The 20,473-nt window shown below is 45.5% G+C and overlaps 1 protein-coding gene across 3 annotated transcripts in view; it reads left to right on the top strand.

Annotated features, from left to right (window-relative positions):
• Window positions 1–20,473, top strand: part of CHRNA7 (cholinergic receptor nicotinic alpha 7 subunit) — a 137,477-nt gene that overhangs the window by 96,487 nt on the left and 20,517 nt on the right. For 2 of the 3 annotated variants that reach the window (XM_060179263.1, XM_060179264.1), the window contains 3 exons: window positions 9,770–9,849; window positions 16,191–16,358; window positions 19,320–19,514. In XM_060179263.1, the coding sequence (XP_060035246.1) occupies window positions 9,770–9,849; window positions 16,191–16,358; window positions 19,320–19,514 (443 nt within the window). The remainder of the gene's footprint in view (window positions 1–9,769; window positions 9,850–16,190; window positions 16,359–19,319; window positions 19,515–20,473) is intronic. The other variant, XM_060179265.1, reaches the window with a different exon arrangement.

Here is a 20,473-nt window from a genome sequence, read left to right as displayed (position 1 = left end):
AGCAATCATCAAACCAGCACACAGTGGATTTGGACTCAAATCTTTAGACAGTAGAAATTGGTAAGTCATTTTCAGATAATTAAAGACAATTTAGAGTTGAGAAAGCAAGAAAAGGGCTCGGCATGCTTTTGTTTGTTTGTTTGTTTCTCTCTTTTAACTGTTGCTTTGAAGAAAAGTTAGAAAATAAACAGAGATGAGAAACATAGCCAGCCAAAGGAAAGACTCATTCACTGGGGACATTGAGTGTAAGACAAGACACCAATGAAGGGAGAAAGGAACAAAGAGACAAAGACAGCTTCCAGGATGACTCACAGTCAGCTAAATGAGTGGGAAATGTACAGGGCTAGTTAAAAGTTGCGATGATCCCTTACATTTCTGTGGTGCCTGATTCTTGCCCGAATGCGAGGCAGGTACTACTGTTGTTGCTGTTTGGCAGATAGTAAAGCCATACAGTGTGTCAAGGTCACGAGCAAAGTAGTTATGGTGTCCCAACCAGGAGAGACTATGCAATTAACCCCGTGAAATAGAGTTTAGGATCCCCTGAAGTGTAGGCTCACACATATTTGTTCTGAGTGCGGGAGGAAGGAAAGAATTGAAGGCATGTGGGAGAATTGTTCAAAAGGTATTATCAGAAGACAGGTCACATCGTGACTTCCTCCAGATATAGAAAAGGAAATACTTGGCAATGTTGTGTAATAAACACTAAGCTTGCCAAAAGACCTTCTTTTAATTTCACTTAAAAAAAGGAATAATTACATTATGTGACAGTGATGTTTGCTAAGCATTTCACCATAATTATAATAATACTACTTATTATTATTATTATGGGGGGGCAGGCACCTGGTTAATCATACACACTACAGTGTGCAAAGGCCCAGGTTCAAGCCCCTGATCCCCACCTGCAGGGGGGAATCTTCATGAGTGGTGAAGCAGGGCTGCAGATATCTTGCTGCCTCTTTCTTTCTCTGTCTACTCACCTCCCCTTCATTTTCTCTCTGTCTCTATTGAATAATAAATAAATAAATAGGGAGTCGGGCGATAGCACAGCGGGTTAAGTGCACATGGCGCAAAGCACAAGGACCGGCCTAAGGATGCTGGTTCGAGCCCCCGGCTCTCCACCTGCAGGGGAGTCACTTCACTGGCAGTGAAGCAGGTCTGCAGCTGTCTTATCTTTCTCTCCTCCTCTCTGTCTTCCCCTCCTCTCTGTCTTCCCCTCCTCTCTCCATTTCTCTCTGTCCTATCCAACAACAATGGCATCAATAACAACAACTGTAATAACTACAACAGTAAACAACAACAACAAATAAATAAGTAAATAAAGGGACTGACCAGTGGCACACCTGTTTAAGCTCAAGGATCTAGGTTTTACACCCCCCTGACTCCCCACCTGCAGGGGGATGCCTCACAAGTGGTGAAGCAGGTGTGTAGATGTCTATCTTTCTCTCTTTCCCTCTCTATTTTCCCCATCTCTCTCAATTTCTCTCTGTCCTATCCAATAAAATGGGGAAAATGGCCTCCAGGAGCCTTGGATACATAGTTGTCCCAGCACTGTGCCCTAGCGATAACCCTGGAGGCAATAAATAAATACATACATAACAAATGATAATTATGTGACCTGTCAAAGGTGTTTGATAGAAAAGTTAGCTGGGGAGATCGGATGTTAACATAGTGGGTTAAGTGCACATGGTGTGAAGCACAAGGACTGGCATGAGGATCCCGGTTAGAGCCCCTGGTTCTCCACCTGCAGGGAGGTCACTTCACAAGTGGTGAAGCAAGTCTGCAGGTGTCTGTCTTTCTCTCCCCCTCTCTGTCTTCCCCTCCTCTCTCAATTTCTCTCTGTGCTTTCCAACAGTGACATCAATGACAATAATAACAACAACAACAAGGGCAACAAAATGGGAAAAATGGCCTCAAGGAGCTGTGGATTCATGGTGCAGGCACTGAGCCCCATTGATAACCCTGGAGGGAAAAAAAAAGTTAGCTGGTACTACAGTGGCAATCTCTATATACTATATCTATATATTTGACCACATTGCAGTATATAAATGTGTCAAATCAACAAGTTGACACTTTGAGCTGACACAATGTTTCTTGCAAATCATATCTCAACTTTAAACAATGAGTATGCTAAAGAATTTACTTGTGGGGCCAGTGGTGGCACACCTGGTTGAGAGTACATGTTATAATGCTCAAGGGCTCAGGTTCGAGCTCTCGGTCCCCACACTGCAAGGGGTCTTCACAAGTGTTGAAGCAGGGCTGCAGATGTCTCTCTGTCTCTCTTCCTCTCTAGCACCCCCTTCCCTCTCAATTTCTGGCTATCTTTGTCCAATAGATAAAGATAATAAAAAATAAAACAAAAACTTTAAAGAATTTACTCATGGGGCATGAGAGATACAGGCAGATGTTAGAGCTAGCTCAAAGAAGTTAAATCAAAACACATTAATAATGATGAGAAGGGTTCAGGAAGTCAAATCGCTGTCATTGAAATTGCTACCAGACAGACAACACACATTTTTTTTTCATCTGTCCGTTGCCTGAAACTTACAGAGAGCTGCTCAGTAGCCCAGGCAAAATAGCAAGACTCCAGTAGCTAACTCAGATCTATATGCTGTAGAATTCTCCATCAAAACACAACATCCCCCCTCCCACCCTCTTAACCCCACTATGGAAGCCATTTTCTGAAAGAATGAATGAGAATTTAATATATAAAAAAAGATGAAAGCCATAAATCCTTAGATTCAGGAGCTGGAAGAATCCTGAAGGGAGATAGCTAATAAGAAATGAACCCCAAAGCTAGCCTTGTGGGTTAGCCAAGCTTAGAAGATGCTAGAAATAATGAAAGAAAAACAAAGGTTACATTAACAAAGAAGTGGTAGTGATTGGGCCTTTTAAGGGATTCAACGGCAGAGGCCAGAAAAAAAATCATTTAAAAATATCTATATTAAAAGAATATAAATAAAACAGAAGAAAGTAAACTGTTTATTAGACTTGTGAGAGGGGCCGGGTGGTGCTGCCCCTGGTTGAGCGCACATGCTACGAATGCACAAGGACCCAGGGTGAGCCCCCAGTCCCCACCTGCAAGGGGAAAGCTTCACAAGTGCTATAGGTGTCTGTCTCTCCTCCTTTCTATCTCTCCCTTCCCTCTCAATTTCTGACTGTCTCTATCCAACAAATAAAAATAATTTTTAAAAAATTAGAAAAAAAATTAAAAAGACGCATGAGAATTCATTCGCTTCCCTTGCTGTCTTTCAAGGATAATGTGAGCTCACAGGGAACGGGACTGATTTCCCAGGATCACTTTTGAATCAGAGTCCTTATTGCCCACCCGTGGTGTCCTCAGCATGGCTGGGGTTCTGAGGCCAGTTAATAAGCAACTGTGTGCTGGGACTTGAACTTCTGTACCTCCTCCAGGATGGCCGGCCTCTTCTTCTCTTTCAGGAATAGGTGACAGCTGAGCCTGGCATCAGATGACAGCGTGGTGTTGTGGGTGGGTGGCTTGGTCACTTTTCCTTTTCAGGCTTAGAGTGGAGCTGGCAGTGGAGGTTCAGGGGTATGGAGCAAGCAAGCTGAATGGGAGGCTGCAGTGAACTGTCAGCAGCCTTCTCTGGAGCCTTCCCAGGGTGGGGGCAGACCCTGGCTGGTGCCTAGAGGGACAGGTGTAATCTCTAAACCCCAGACCCACCTGTGCCTTGTGGGGCTCTGTGGCCGGTGCCACCACTGGTGTCTGAAGGCTCAGTTGTGATTCCCGGATGATGGGAGTCTCAAATGGCAGTGCCCCCCCCCCCCCCTTGTTTTTCTGTCTTGCTGCTCTCATACCTTTCTGACTGGGGCTACATCTTACCCCCATCCCCATCCAGAGGTGTGACCCACCACACCTTCCTGAAGCCCCCTCCTTCCTGTTCACCTCCAGGTGTGTGGTCAGACCTGCTGTGGGGACATCCTACTTTCCTTTCTACATGGGACTTCTGCCCATTTTTTTTTTTGTTTGTTTGACTAGAGCACTTCTCAGCTCTGGCTAATTGTAGTATGGGGGACTGAACCTGGGACTTTGGGGCCTTGGGCATAGAAGTCTCTTTGCATAAACATTATGCTACCTACTCCCCTTCTTCTGCTCATCTTTTCAAAAATACCTCTTTTGTTTGTTTGCTTTCTTGCTTGCTTGATCGATGGTTATTGGCTAGAAACAGAGAGAAATCAAGAGGGAAGGGGAGATAAAGAGACAGAGAGACACCTGCAGGGGGTTGGGCAATGGTGCACTGAGATAAGTACACATAGTACCAAGTGTAAGGACCTGTGCAACAATCCTAGTTTGAGCCCCAGGTTCCCCACCTGCAGTGTGTGTTGGAGGGGCGGTTGCTTCACCAGTGGTGAAGTAGGTCTGCAGGTGTTAGTCTTTCCCCCTCCCCTCTCGATTTCTCTGTCCTATCCAAAAAACAAAACAAAACAAACAAACAACAACAAAACATTGAAAAAAATGTCCACAGGAACAGCAGATTCATAGTGGGCAGGTGGTGCAAAGCACAAGGACTGGTATAACCATCCAGTTCGAGCCCCCGGCTCCCCACCTGCAGGGGAGTCGCTTCACAGGTGGTGAAGCAGGTCTGCAGGTGTCTATCTTTCTCCCTCCTTCTCTGTCTTCCCCTCCTCTCTCCATTTCTCTCTGTCCTAACAATGACGACATCAGTAACAACAACAATAATAACTACAACAACAATAAAAAGACAACAAGGGCAACAAAAAAGGAAAATAAATAAATAAATAAATAAAACTAAAAAAAATTTTTTTAAAAAGACCACTGGAAAATTCTGATCAGGAAAAGGACCCCATGGCTGAAAACTGAACCTAAATATAGTTCTTGGGAGGAGAGGATGAATTTTAAAAAAATATTTCTATTTATTTATTGTTGGATAGAGATAGATAAATTGAGAAGGGAGAGAGGGAGATAAAGGAAGAGAGATAGATACCTGCAGACCTGCTTCACCAGTTGTGAAGCTTTCCCTTTGCAGGTGGGGACCAGGGGCTTGTGCCTGCTTCCTTGCACACTGTAATGTGAGGGTTTAACCAGATGCACCACTGCGTGGACCCAGAATGAAATTCTTGTTGGTATCTGTGGCACACAAATCCAGTCTAGGTGAGGAGTAACCCTGGAAGCCAGGGTGGGTCCACGGGGTCTAGTCCACTACTCTCTGCCCTGAAGCCCTTCTGCAGGACACAGAGTGGATGGATGCATTGGTCCCCCATGACTGGAAGGCACAAAGCACTGTCAAAAAGCTGCCAACACAGCTACGAGACCCCTTCTTCCCCTTTGAGAGCCTCTCTTCTGCTACCTTAGACCTCATGGAGTCATCCCTTAAGGGGTGGGACCTCATTTCTAGGCTTCTAGGGGGCCGAGAAATGGACTAACACCCTGGAATGGAGGGATAGTTAGTACAGATGTTCACTCCCAGTGTCCCCTGGGGAGTGGGGTGAAGTGATCAGGAAGAACACGGTTTAAAGACTGGCAGAAGGGGCTGGGAGGTGGTGTGTCCAGTTGAGTGCACATGTCACCATGCACAAGCACTTTTCCTTTAAAAAATATTTTTATATTTATTTATTTATTCCCTTTTGTTGCCCTTTATTTTTACATTTATTTATTTATTTATTATTTTCCCTTTTGTTGCCCTTGTTGTTTATCGTTGTTGTTGTTATTACTGTCATTGTTGTTGGATAGGACAGAGAGAAATGGAGAGAGGAGGGGAAGACAGAGAGGGGGAGAGAAAGATAGACACCTGCGGACCTGCTTCACCACCTGTGAAGCGACTCCCCTGCAGGTGGGGAGCCGGGGGCTCGAACCGGGATCCTTACACTGATCCTTGTGCTTTGCACCACATGCGCTTAACCCACTGCACTACCGCCCGACTCCCCTTTTCTTTTTCTTTTTTAAAGTGATGGCTATTGTTGTTGTTATTGAATTGTTCAACAAGTCTGTGAGTCTGTTTTCTCGAGAGGTAGCAGTTTCACGCCAGTGGCATGAACACACATTCATTGTTAAGAATTCACTCGTGCATCATTTCCACATCAAGTCATTTTGCCATTGGGAAAGAATACTGAATGTGCCAGAAGGAAGACTTTTTTTCATATTTGAATCGAATTTATTCCCTTTGAATGGTACAGAGAAAAGTCAAGAGGGAAAGGGTGGGAGGAAAGAGAGGGAGAAAAGGAGACACCAGTGGTCATCATGCTTCCCTACTCCGGAAGCTTCCCCCTGCGGGTGGTGATTGGAACTTCCTGGACCCTTGCACATGGTAATATGTGCACTCAACCAGGTGCACCACCACCCGGCTGGCTCCCAGAATAGATATTAAAGATGGGGACTCATAGTGAGGATGCTGTCTTGCTCCACTTCCCTCAGCGTTCTGGCCTAATAGAGCCATACTGAGGACCCACAGAGTCACACAGGGAAGCCACTGCTAGTGGTCACACATTTTGGTCTTGTCTCGCCAGTTAAGTGATCCAGCTCTGTGGAGGAAGAACTCTGGGGGAATTTTTTTTCTCCCCCTTCCAGCATTTACATCAACCGGTTCCTCTTAGGCTTTGTTATAAATGCAAAAACCACATAGAAATCAGCAGAACTCAAACCACACATTCATGATTCTCTCTCTCTCTCTCTGTCTGTCTCTCTTTGTCTCTGTCTCTTTCTCCTTGCCTCCCTCCAGTGGTAGGGATTTAGGCTCAAGTGTGTGTGTTTGGAACTGGGGTCTTCTTATGCACTTCTTATTTCACTACGGGGCAACTTTCATTTAGATAGAGGTGAAGGAGAGACACTACAGCACTGGAGCTTTCACCAGTGCCCTAGCACCGCCCAGGTGGTTTTGGGTCTCAAACCTGGGCCACTTGCATGGCGGACCAGTTGCCTTTCCAGATTAACTATCTCACTGGCTCTCCAAATGTGATCCTTTTTAAAAATTTTATTTATTTATTTTCCCTTTTGTTGCCCTTGTTGTCCTTTTATTGTTGTTGTTATTGATGTCGTAGTTGTTGGATAGGACAGGGAGGAATGGAGAGAGGAGGGGAAGACAGAGAGGGGGAGAGAAAGACAGACACCTACAGATCTGCTTCGATGCCTGTGAAGCGACTCCCCTGCAGGTGGGGAGCCAGGGGCTCGAACAGGGATCCTTCCGCCAGTCCTTGCGCTTTGCACCACGTGTGCTTAACCCGCTACACTACTGCCTGACTCCCAAATGTGATCATTTTTAAAGGTCAATGCAGGGTTGGGGAAGATAGATTAAGGGTTCATGCCCGAGACTCTGATGTCCCAGGTTCAATCCTCCGGCACTGACATAAGCCAGAGCTGAGCTTATGTGCTGTAAGGTTGTTCTCTCTTTCTCTTTGTCTGTCTGTCTGTCTCTCTCTCTCATAAAATATTTACAATAAATAAACATTAACAAATATAGGACAATACAGAAATCTTACTGGGTGACTCTCCTACAAGAAGCTCAAGTTCACAACATGATTAAGTTTAATTTGATTTCCACCCCAAACAGGCATTAAACAGGCCATGTGGATTTAGCATTTGGTAATGTTTTTTTTTTTTTGAGGGGTTACAGTTTTATATTAACTATCACATAAGGCTGTTTTGAATTTGACTAATGTGTTAGAATACAAGGAAAAGAGAAAAATATGAGAGCCAACTTTTGCAGAAACCAAACATACATCTATAGAATCTGAGGGCTCCAGAGAACCTAGTTTGAGAATCACTAAGGCCCAGAGTAAGTTTGTGATGGTCCGTATTTTCAACTGTTTTCCATCTAGTCATTGATGTGACTCATTAAGACAGTTGGGAGCAGACTGGAGTTATGTAAATAATACTTACACCTGGATTCTAATCCCTTCTTCCCCCCTCCCGTGTGTGTGTGTGTGTGTGTGTGTGTGTGTGTGTATTTTTATTTCTCTCTCTTTTTAAAAAATATTTATTTATTTATTCCCTTTTGTTGCCCTTGTTTTATTATTGTACTTATTATTGTTGTTGTTGTTATTGATGTCCTTGTTGTTGGATAGGACAGAGAGAAATGGAGAGAGGAGGGGAAGACAGAGAGGGGGAGAGAAAGACAGACACCTGCAGACCTGCATCACCGCTTGTGAAGTGACTCCCCCTGCAGGTAGGGACCTGGGGGCTGAAACCAGGACCCTTATACCAGTCCTTGCAATTTGTGCCATGTGCACTTAACCCACGGCGCTACCGCCCGACTCTCTCTCTCTCTCTCTCTCTCTCTCTCTCTCTTTTTTTCCTTTTTCCATCAGGATTATCACTGGGGTTAGGTGCCTGTATAACTCCACTGTTCCCAGTGAGCTTTTTTTTTTTTTTTTAAATAGAGGGTGACAGAGAGGAGAAACATTTGCATCAGAGCTCTGCTGCTCATGAAGCTTCCCCCTGCATGTGGGGATTGAGGGCTTGAGCATTCTATAAGGTGGAGACACCACCTGGCCCAATCAGAGAGAGAGAGAGACACCAAAACCATATCACACAATCACTCTCACATATGCATTTCAAGCTATCCAGTCAGAGCCACCCCCTAGCCAGCCCAGTGTTCTACCTTCTGATTCATCTGGTCACTCTATCCTTCCTTCCTTCCTTCCTTCCTTTTGTTCTGTCTCTTTCCTCCTTCCTCCCTTCCTTTCCCTTCCCCTACCCCCTTTCTTTCTAGAACACTGCTCAGCTCTAGTGTGTGGTAGTGCAGGGGATTGAACCTGGGATTTTGGGGCCTCAGGCATGAAAGTCTCTTTGCATAACCATTATGCTATCTAGCCCGCCCTACTCCATCCATTCTTTATCTCCAGCAGAAGATGGACATTTCTCATCTGCTGATGTTTCAAGTTTCCTTCAGATTTCATTTTTGCTAAGTGCTCTGTTTTATATATATACAGTCATATTTTGTATACATACATACTTATTTACATATTGTGATACCTATTCATTATTTACATATACACATTTATATACACAATATGTTTTATATACATATTTATATACTTCTGATCCCTCCCAGGGTTGGATGTCGGCTTTGTAGAGCTCATGGCTGGGGTTTAAGCCCAGGTACCACAAGTGTCAAAGGTTCTTTGACACTGGAGGTAGCTCTGGCCCTGTGGTGTCTCTCCCTCTCTTAGTCTCTCTCTACCTGAATAAAAAAGCATCACATAATGATGAAATTATGGGCCCATAAGGTCCTAGCTTGATAAAAATTAAAATCATAGTCAGACAGTGACACAGTAGAGAGTACATGTTATCATGTGCAAAAGACCCAGGTTCAAGCCCCTGGCTCCCACTTGTAAGGGGAAAGCTTTATGGGAAGTGCTGCACATATCTCTCTCTCTGCCTTCTCCCTCCCTTTTTCTACTCAGAAGAAAATAAAAGGGAAAGAATGGCCACCAAAAAATGGTGGAGTCTATGTAGGCACTAAGTTCCTGTGACAAAAACCATAGTGACAAAAAATAAATAAATAAACAACACAAAATAGTTGAGTTAACCACAGTGTGTGATGGGGAAACCAGTGCACAGAACTTGCATGTAAGATCATTAATCCCTGAGCGCCACCAGTAGCAAGAGCTTAGAGGTGTTCTGATAAAAAGCAAAAATCAAAACAAAACAAAACAGAACAGTCAGAGTTCATATGGAGTGGAAGTGGTTAAAGGCCCAGGTCAGCTTCCACGGCACTCTAGGCCCGGTCACGGAGAGTCCTGGGAAGTCTCCTGCCTCTAGTACCAGCTCACAAACCTCTTGTCTTGTTTTTAGTGCGGATGAGAGATTCGATGCCACGTTCCACACCAACGTGCTAGTGAATTCTTCTGGGCACTGCCAGTACCTCCCTCCAGGTAAGCACCTCTTTCTCTGTTCATCCTGCCCACATGAACCAAGGCTGGGGGAGGGGGCTGGCCCTGACTCCCCACATGCCACTCTAGGGCAGTCTTTGCCTCTGGCCTTGACTCTGCTGCCTACTTCTTCCTGCACGTTTTCCTCAAAGTTCCCCATGAATGCCAGCTTCTTCTTTCTCATCTTGGAATCATGGCTCGAGCTGTTTTTGCCATGATCTGCCACTTACTCTGTTCTTTTTAAAATTTTTTAATTACCTTTATTTATTTCTTGGATCGAGATAACCAGAAACTGAGAGGAAGGGGGATATAAGGAGAGAGATAGAGAAACAACTGCAGCCCTGCTTCACCACTTGTGAAGCTTTCTTCCTGTAGGTAGGGACCAGGGGCTTGAACCCAGGTCCTTTCAGTCAGGTGTACCCACCCAGCCCCTCTGCTGGTCACTTGGTAAAACTGGTCTACAAGTGAAGAAAGGTCTCCCTGGTTAGGTGATTTTCTAGCAACTCCTCCAACCCACAGGGCAAACCCCAGGCCCTTCCCTTTAGCTCACAGGATGCCAATCCCCCTTCCACAGGGCTGGAGCTGCATTTTTGACCTTGGGGGTCAGGGGGCCAATGTGGAGCTGGTCTCTCAAGTGTGTGTTCATATCTGATGGCAGATGCCCTGCTTTCAAAAGGGGAAGAGGGTTTTTGTTTATTTGTTTGTTTTTTGTTTCTGTTTTTGTGTTTTTTCAAATGAGAACTTGTTTTTCTCTTTTCTTTTTGAATAGAGACAGAGATAAATTGAGAGGGGAGGAGGAGATAATGGGAGAGAGAGAGAGAGAGACCTGCAGTCCTGCTTCACCGCATGTGAAACTCCCCCCCCCCCCTTGCAGGTGGGCATTAGGGATTTGAACCTGGATCCTTATGCACTAGAATGAATCCTCTACCAGGTGTTCCACCAACCCAGCCCCTATTACTGGTTTTATTAGAGCACTGCTCAGCTTTGGCTTATGGTGGTGCCAGTGATTAATTGAGCCTGGGTACCTCTGGGGTGGGGTCTCAGGTATAAAAGTCTGGTATGTAAACCACTATGCTGTCTCTCCAGCCTTGGGAGTCGTTAATGACTTCCTGGATGAGCCTTTTCTTAGCCAGTCTGTGGTTAACTCCGTCCTGGAACTAAATCTTCCTAACGGCCTACATTTCATAGGTGTCTAACTGGGTCCTAGGAAACCTCCAGTTTGGTGACCTTGTGAATTCTAACAGATATATATCAGAACATGGATATTTCTTATTCATTCATCATATACTTTATAGTCTATATTCATAGATCAAGTGTCAAAATAAGGAATAAATATCAGTTACACATTAAAATTGTTAAAGGAACCAGTCGGTGGCACATACGGTGAAGCCTATATACCTTCACATTAAAACTGTTTTGTTGGGAGTCGGGCAGTAGCGCAGCAGGTTAAGTGCACATGTTGCAAAGTGCCAGGACCGGTGTAAGGATCGTGGTTCGAGCCCCCAGGCTCCCCACCTGCAGGGGAGTCACTTCACAAGCAGGTCTGCAGGTGTCTCTCTTTCTCTCCCCCTCTCTGTCTTCCTCTCCTCTCTCCATTTCTCTCTGTCCTATCTAGCAACGACAACATCAATAACCACAACAATAATAACTACAACAACAATAAAAAACAACAACAAAGGCAACAAAAGGGCCAATAAATAAATATAAAATTGTTTTGTAAATAGTTTACTTTAATGAGAGAAATACAGAGAGAAAGATGCATCCGAAGAGAAGCGAGGGGGAGACCAGAGCACTGCTCAGCTCTGGCTTATGGTGGTGCTGGGGACTGAACCTGGGACCTCAGAGCCCTCCGACAGGGAAGTCTTTTGCAGAACCATTATGCTTTCTAGGAGGGCTGGATGGTGGCCATCCTGAATGAGTGCACACATTATCTCCTCAGCACATTGAAAAAAAAAATCTTGCAGATGATTTTTTTATGAGTCCTTTTCCAGAATTGATTTTCAGAGCACCTGCTTTTCTAGTGATTTGTGCTCTCAGGCAGTCTGTACCCCTCTTCCCTCCCACCCCTGACTTCCATATCCAGGATCACAAACATCTGTGCACAGACCATACACTACAAACACCCACCACACCCATGCCACTGACACATATACACCACACATGTGCAGTACTTATAACCATGCATCAGCCCATTGCACATAGATGGCCACACAGAAACACACACACACACACACACACACACACACACACATACACACACACCAGACCCATAATGTATACATGCACATGCGCGCACCCGCTTTTCCAGTTCCGGTTCCAGGCCTGATTCACACTCAGGCACACCAGGTTGGCTTTGTTTTCTGGCTTGTGATTTATGGCCCATCCTTGATCGTCATTCTATATGGTGATCTGTTTCTGCTCCCTTTCAGTGAATCCACTAGACACTCCTCAGCCTTCCTTAGGATAAATGGATGCGTGAACCAACAATGAAATCCATCAAAGGAAGATATTTCCAAAAGCTGTTTCTTTCGATCGAAGGACTCCTGAATTTGCAGGTGTCCTACTTGAAAGCTTTCTTGATGTCACCCACCCCCCTCCTCTCACCCCCAGACAGGTATTCTCTCCTCTGTCAGCTAGCCCCTTGCAGACGCAAGGTTGAGGGGAGAGTTTCCTATGACTTGCACATTTCTCACCAGACATGCTGGCTGCAGCTTCTGGTATGTGGTATGTGGGCTCCATGAGAAAATGAACTACTGTCAAGAATACAGGTTGCAAGGGGTCAGGTAGAGTATACATTACCATGTGCAAAGACCTGGGTTCAAGCCCCTGGTCCCCAAGTACAAGCAGGACACTTTGTGAGCAGTGGAGCTATGCTTCAGATGACTCTCCTTTCTATCTCTCTCTTTCTCTCTGTCTGTCTGTCTGTCTTTCAACCTCTATAAAAAAGAGGAGGCCTAGCAGGTTCAAGGTCCAGGTTCTCACCTGTGGGGGAAAGCTTCACAAATAGTGAAGCAGTGCTGCAGGTCTCTCTCTCTCTCTCTCTCTCTCTCTCTCTCTTTCTCTATCTATCTATCTATCTATCTATCTCTCCCCGTCTATCTCCCTCTTCCTTACTGATTTCTATCGCTATCCAATAAAAAATAAAATATTTTTTTAAAAGAAAAAGAAAAGATAGCTAGTGAGAATGGTGGAGCCATACAAGCACCATACCCCCAGTGATAACCCTGATGGTAAAATAATAATAATAGAAATAATAAATCACACCAACAGTAATAATACAGATTGATTTGAAGGATGAGGCTATTTTCACTATAGAAAGTAACACTTTTTTAAAAAATATGTTTTATATTTGTTCCCTTTTGTTACCCTTATTGTTGTTTTCGAAGGGTTATGTTGTTTTCTCCGGGCTGGCTTCACGGGCGGGTAACAGACGACCAGGGACTCATAGTTGAGCTGTAGGCAGTATCTCTTTATTCATGCAGGACGCAGCACAATCTAAGCCGAGCTAAGCTAAACTCAAGGTAAAGTACTCTAAAACTCACAATGCTGTCTTTATATATACTTGCCAAGTAGGGTGGAAACAGGGTGTGACATAGAGAGGGTGGAGAGAAAAGTGACTGGTGACAATCAGAGTGTGACAAGGAGAGGATCAGGGTGTGACAAGGAGGGGGGGTGGACCAAAAACATATCATGAAACAGTGGGGATTGAACCAATGCCCTGGAGGGAGGTGTTTGTTAACAGCGGTTATATAAATAGAATGAAGTGGTTATGTAAATAGAATAGTGTTAAGCAGGGGGGATTTAAACCAAATGAAACAGAAAGGGTCTCATGCATACCAACACCTTATTATTTTATTGTTGTAGTAGTTGTTGGGTGGGACAGAGAGAAATGGAGAGAGGAAGGGAAGACAGAGAGGGAGAGAGAAAGATAGACACCTGCAGACCTGCTTCACCGCTTGTGAAGTGACTCCCCTGGAGGGGGGGAACCGGGGGCTCGAACCAGGACCCTTATGCTGGTCCTTGCACTTTGCGCCACAGGTGCTTAACCCGCTGCGCTACCACCCGACTCCTGAAAGTAACACTTTTGATCTGTGTGTGTCTTCTGTCCCTGTGTCCCATCTCTGAAGCTCTGTCCAAGGTCCTGACCTCCTTGGAATCTGGTCAGGACAGGACACTGTGCAGTGTCCTTGCATGTCTCTTTGCACTGGCAGGACAGTATGAAGCTGTCTGACTTGGGGCAATAGGCCTGTGTCCTGTGCCATTCAGTTGGGACACACTCTGTCCCTGCGGCCAACCCCAGGCAGCAAGGTGCCACTTCAGGTGCGAGCTCTGAAGCACACTGGATTATGAAATGACTTTTTTCCTCCATCCCATATTTCTCTGATTTTTTAAACAGTTTTATTAATGCATAATTTATATAGCTCCCAGTCCATCCATTTTAAAAAGCATGATTTACTTAGGGTGAATTCACAGAATTGGGCAGCCATTCCCTCAATCCAGTCTCAGAGAATTTGCAGAGTGTTTGAGACGTTTTTCATCAACCCCTCTCCCAGAAGAAGGAAAAAAAAAAAAGCCCTTGTGCCTGGCTGCTGTTAATTCACACCCTGTCTGCCAGCCCCAGGCAATCACTGATCTGCTGGATCTCTCCAAAGAGACTCTTTCTCTGGGCCTTTCATTAGACTGGAATAATACAAGTTCAGAGGTTGATATTCTATATGCTGTACACTTTTGGGGTGTGGAAGGGCGGGTTCCAGCCTGTCAATAGGAGAGGAGTGTCAGCAGTGAAGTCTACATTCCTATAAATAATATGTGCAGTTATTTTTAAAGGGAACAGAAGGGACAAGGGGGTTCATTATCCTTGCCCAACTTGACTGTGGGGTGGGGGGAGGTCCCGTTGAGTCTTAGCCTCTAACTATTCTAGCGATAATTCAAGTGGTAATTGAGAGAGCCTGTGCCCTGTCCCCAAGAACTCTGGTGCCCTTAGCTATTTGTGTCTGCCTTTCTGTCTTTGTCCAGGGAAGGATGAGTAAGCATAGGAACTTATCTGGTCTCCTTGGTGACCTGCTGGAAATTCACTTCCTACTTATTCCAGCCTGCCATCCTCACTCCTCACAGGGGAGACTTGCCTGCACCCAAGTATGAGCTCGAGCATGGCAGTTCTGGTTCTGTTCTCCTCAAATGCAAATGAATTCAACTCATCCTGTGGATATAGGTCTACATAACCAAGTATTTTCTGTGATTAAACAAAGAGAAGGGAAACATGTATAGAAATCTTTCTAAAATGTATGCATCTGTTTATGTATTTTATTCTTCTTGTATCTATTGCCATGGATACATTGTTTCTTCTGTTAGCCAAAAGAAATAAATAAGTAAATAAATAAATAAGAGGGATGCTCAGTGCCTGCATAACAAATCCACCACTCCTGGTAACCTTTTCTTCCCCCTTTATAATTGTATGATAGAGACAGGGAGAAATAAGGTTAGGAGGAGGTGGAAGGGGGGGAGAAAGAGAGAGGGAGAGAGAGAGAGAAAAGAGAGAGAGAGAAAGACAGAAACCTGCAGCCTGTTCCGTCACTTGTGAAGTTTTTTCTCTGCAGACAAGGACCTGGGGCTCAGACTAGGGTCCTCAAATATAGTACCTTGTGAAATAGGGATTTCTTGAAGATAGTTTTCTTTCTTTCTCTCTCTTTTTTCCTTTCAGGGAGAAAGATGGAGAGAGAGATATCACAGCACCAAAGCTTCCTTCAGTGTGGTGGGGGTTAGGCTTGAACTTGGGTCATGCGGCCAGCAGGAAAACATGTATAGAAATACACTGAGGGAGTCGGGCTGTAGCGCAGCGAGTTAAGCGCAGGTGGCGCAAAGCACAAGGACCGGCAGGCATAAGGATTCCGGTTCGAACCCCGGCTCCCCACCTGCAGGGGAGTCGCTTCACAGGCGGTGAAGCAGGTCTGCAGGTGTCTATCTTTCTCTCCTCCTCTCTGTCTTCCCCTCCTCTCTCCATTTCTCTCTGTCCTATCCAACAACGACAATAACAATAATAACTACAACAATAAAACAACAAGGGCAACAAAAGGGAATAAATAAATAAAATAAATATTAAAAAAAAAAAAAAGAAATGCACTGAACAACCGAGCTGTTTCTCCAGCCAATGTCTTTTAGAAATATCTCTGGAAGTGGGGTTGCCGGCGGCTGAACTTTCACCATCCTGAGGAACCCCCTCACTGTCCCCATGATGACTGTGCTGGTTGATCCTCCTGCCCCCAGTGTGGGGCTGCATCTGTGTACAGAGATCACCTCTCTTCTGGCTCCCATCCTGACTGTCTCCATTGCTTATGCCCAAGCAGGCATATTCAAGAGCTCCTGCTACATCGACGTTCGGTGGTTCCCCTTTGACGTGCAGCAGTGCAAACTGAAGTTTGGCTCCTGGTCGTACGGAGGCTGGTCCTTGGATCTGCAGATGCAGGAAGCAGACATCAGTGGCTACATCCCGAATGGAGAATGGGACCTTGTGGGTAAGCCCGGCAAAGACCAGAGACCTGGCCTACAGATAGCAGCATAGTGGTTATGCACAAGACTCTCATGCCCAAGACTCTTGAGGCCCCAGATTCAGTCTCCTGAATTCAACTGAGCAGTGCTCTAGCCTCTGCACCTCTCTGTCTCTCTCTGTCTCTCACTTATAAATAAACTATTTTTTTAAATGCTTGAGACAGGGCTGGGTGGTGGTGCACCTGGTTTAAGCACACACCTTACAATACAATACATAAGGACCTGGCTTCCTGCTCCCAGTCCCCATCTGCATCGGGAAAGCTTTACAAGTGGTGAAGCAGTGCTGCAGGAGTCTCTCTGCTTCTCTCCCTCTCTGCCTCCCCCCTTCTTTCTCATTTATGGCTGTCTCTATCCAATAAATAAATAAAGGTAACAAAAAATTGAATTAAATTAAAAAGTACCTGAGACTACCAAACTCCAGGACAGTGGCTTTTGTCCTGTGTTGGCTTTAAAAATTTTGGGGTTTCCCAGTCTCCTTTTCACTTTGAGCAAGCATTTACTGAAGCCTGCCACAGGCTCCGTGATTCACAGACTGCTACATGAGATGCCGTGTAGGAAGCAATATTGAAGTTCAGGGCTCTCCGGGAGGAACTTGCAGTGTTGTGATGGGGGTAACTTTCAGTGAGTCATTACTAGAAAAGGTGACCCCTGACATCATTCCTTTCTGCTCCGTTCCTAAAACCAGAATGGGGAACAAACTGCATTAGGTGGGAGCCTGTATTGGGTTATTTCAAAAGAAAAGCAGGGAGTAGGGCGGTAGCGCAGCGGGTTAAGCGCACATGGCGCGAAACGCGAGGACCAGCCTAAGGAACCTGGTTTGAGGGAATAAATAAATATAAAAAATTTAAAAAAGAAATAAAATCAATAGAGCCCCCAGCTCCCCACCTGCAGGGGAGTCGCTTCACAGGCAGTGAAACAGGTCTTCAGGTGTCTATCTTTCTCTCTCCCTGTCTCCCCCTCCTCTCTCCATTTCTCTCTGTCATATCCAACAATGATGACATCAATAACTACAACAATAAAAACAACAAGGGCAACCAAAGGGAATAAATAAATAAATATTTTTTTTAAATGAAGCCTTCTCTTTTGTCTGCAGGTGTGTATCTTTCTCTCCCCCTCTCTGTCTTCCCCTCCTCTCTCCATTTCACTCTCTATCCTATCCAACAACAATGATATCAGTAACAACAACAATAATAACTACAACAATAAAACAACAAGGGCAAAAAAAGGAATAAATAAATATTTAAAAAAAGAAAAATAAAAGCAGTAATTGCATCTGCAATGATGTGATGCTTGCAATGAATCTTTTGTCGGTTTATGTAGGGTAGAGACAGGGAGAAATTGAGAGGGAAAGAGGAGATAGAGAGGGGAAAGAGAGAAAGAGTGCAATGTAACACTCCTAATGGTGGTCTCTGGGTGGCTGTAGCAGAATGCCATGGATGGGGTGGCTAACAGACAATAGAAATATACTTCTTATTGTTATGGAAGCTAAGAAGTCAAAGATCTAGCATTTAGAATAGTCGTTATTGGTTGTAGGCTAGCTTCCTGGTTCATATAGATGGTTGTCTTCTGACTGGGTCTTCACATGGCAGGATGGATAAGACAGCACTCCGGGGACCCTTTTACAAGGATACTAATCCTAAGGAGCCAGGTTGTTGTGCATCCAGTTAATCTCACATGTTACCTTGTACAAGGGCCCAGGTTCCTTTCAAACTATATCCCAGGTCCCAGGTCCCTGCTTGCAGCAGAGAGGCTTCATGAATGAATGATGAAGTTATGCTATGAGTCTCTCTCTCTCTCTCTCTCTCTCTCTCTCTCTCTCTGTATCCACGAATATCGCTGGGGCTCAGTGCCTGCACTACAAATCCACTGCTCCTATGGACATTTTTTTTTTGGATGGGATAGAGAGAAATTGAGAGGGTAGCGGAGATAGGTAGATAGATAGATAGATAGATAGATAGATAGATAGATAGATAGATAGGGACCTGCAGATCTGCTTCACCTCTTGTGAAGTGGCCCCTCCTGCAGGTGGGGAGCCAGGGATTTGAACTGGGATCCTTGGCATGGGTCCTTACACTTCATACTATGTGTGCTTAACCCAGTGTGCCACCGCCCAGCCCCCTCTCTTTCCCTCTCTATCTCCCTTACCCTCCTCAACTTCTGCCTCTATCAAAAATAAGGAAAGAAATAAATGAATATTAATGGCACTAATCCCATTCATGAAGACTAACCCCAAGACCTGAACACCTCTAAGACCCTCACCCCGAGGGGCTCAGGAATCAGTGTATGAATTTGGGGTGCCACACCCATCCAGTCTGCACCATGTGTCACTTCTGCCTGTTGAAACAAATCTTCCAACTTCCTTCAGTACCACCAAGATGCACCTAAATGACTCTGGAGTAACCTGGGGAGCATTTCTTCAGTGATAATTTGAATTGAATCTCACCCAGTTTGGGGGCATTGAAATACCATTATGGGTGGGGCCTGCGGAGTCAGGGGTAGGGAGGGGAGAGCTGGTGGCACACCCAGTTGAGTGCACATGGTATCATGGGCAAGGACCCAGATTTGAACCCTAGCTCCCCCCCCACTGCAGGGGGAGGCTTCATGAGCAATGAAACAGGTCTGCTGGTCTCTCTATCTATCTCCTATTCCCTTCACATTTTCTCTGTGTCCTATCAAAAAAAAATAAAAAAAGTATGACAGAAAGAAAGAAAAGAAAAAGAAAAAAAGAACAGAAAGAAATGGCTCACAGGGGCAGTAGATAATAGTATCAGTATGGAGCCCCAGTGACAATCCAGGTGGCAATTAAAAAAGAAATAAGTGCCATTGCCAGGTCTGTGTGTTGACACCCAGGAATGTACCCAAGCAGGGTCATAATTCAAAGGATGCTTCTCTTCCCCCCCCACACTTCCCCCATGACCCTCCCCCAGGAATCCCGGGCAAGCGAAGCGAAAAGTTCTACGAGTGCTGCAAAGAGCCTTACCCGGATGTCACCTTCACTGTGACCATTCGCCGCAGGACCCTCTACTACGGCCTCAACCTGCTCATCCCCTGCGTGCTCATCTCCGCCCTGGCCCTCCTGGTCTTCCTGCTCCCTGCAGACTCAGGGGAGAAGATCTCCCTGGGTGAGCGCCCAGCTCAGGGAATGAGTCTAGGGTGGGAGGAAGGACTCTGAGGGAGGTTAGCTTTGGGGGGGGGGCTCCCTGTGCCCAGCTAAAGGGGCACACACATCTGGGACTCACTTGGGAGTATCACACCCAGACCTCCAAGCTCCATTTCTGGGCACCACAGGTGTCTATGGAGACTCTGTGTAGGTGGCCTGTAGCAGGACAGACGGCACTTAGCTCTGCTGATATATACATGGAGGAATCACAAGAGAGTTTCAGGGAGACAAGAGTTTATTGAGACAAAGCAGGGATAGGAAAGACAGGAAAATACACACTTTAGAGGTGTGTAGATGAGAGGAGGGGCAGGGAGAGGGAGGGGAGAGAGAGGAGCAAGGGCCTTGAGTTTTCAGGTCTTCTAGCTTTTATAGTGGTACTAGGGATATGAGGGACCCTGAGAGGATTTACTTCAGCATTTGTCCTCAGGTGATCCACATTCATCTGTATCTTATAGCCAGTCAGGTGGGAAGTGAGGTATCAGTACAGGAGGTAGACATCATGGCATCTGGCCACTCTTCCTGGCTCCCTGGAGGGTGCAGGGAAGGGCTTGCTAATGTCCCTCCTACAGAGGAGTCTTTCCCTAAACAGCCCCCTATCAATCAGTCTTCCATGGAGAATGAAAATGGTGGGGGCCAGGCAGTGGCACACCTGGTTAAAGTCACATAGTACTATGTGCAAGGACCTGCACACAAGGATCCAGGTTCGAGCCCCCACTTCCCACCTACAGGGGTGACACTTCACAAGTGGTGAAGCAGGTTTGCAGGTGTCTGTCTCTTCCTGTCCCCTTCTACTCTCAATTTCTCTCTCTCCTACCAGTAAAATGGGGAGAAATGGCTGCCAGGAATAGTGGATTCATAGTGCAGGCACTGAGCTCTAGTGATAACCCTAGAAAGAGAGAGAGAGAGAGAGGGAGAGAGAGA

Source organism: Erinaceus europaeus, chromosome 20 (assembly GCF_950295315.1).
Source record: "Erinaceus europaeus chromosome 20, mEriEur2.1, whole genome shotgun sequence".
Taxonomy (NCBI): domain Eukaryota; kingdom Metazoa; phylum Chordata; class Mammalia; order Eulipotyphla; family Erinaceidae; genus Erinaceus; species Erinaceus europaeus.
This window is presented reverse-complemented; position numbering and strand designations above follow the sequence as displayed.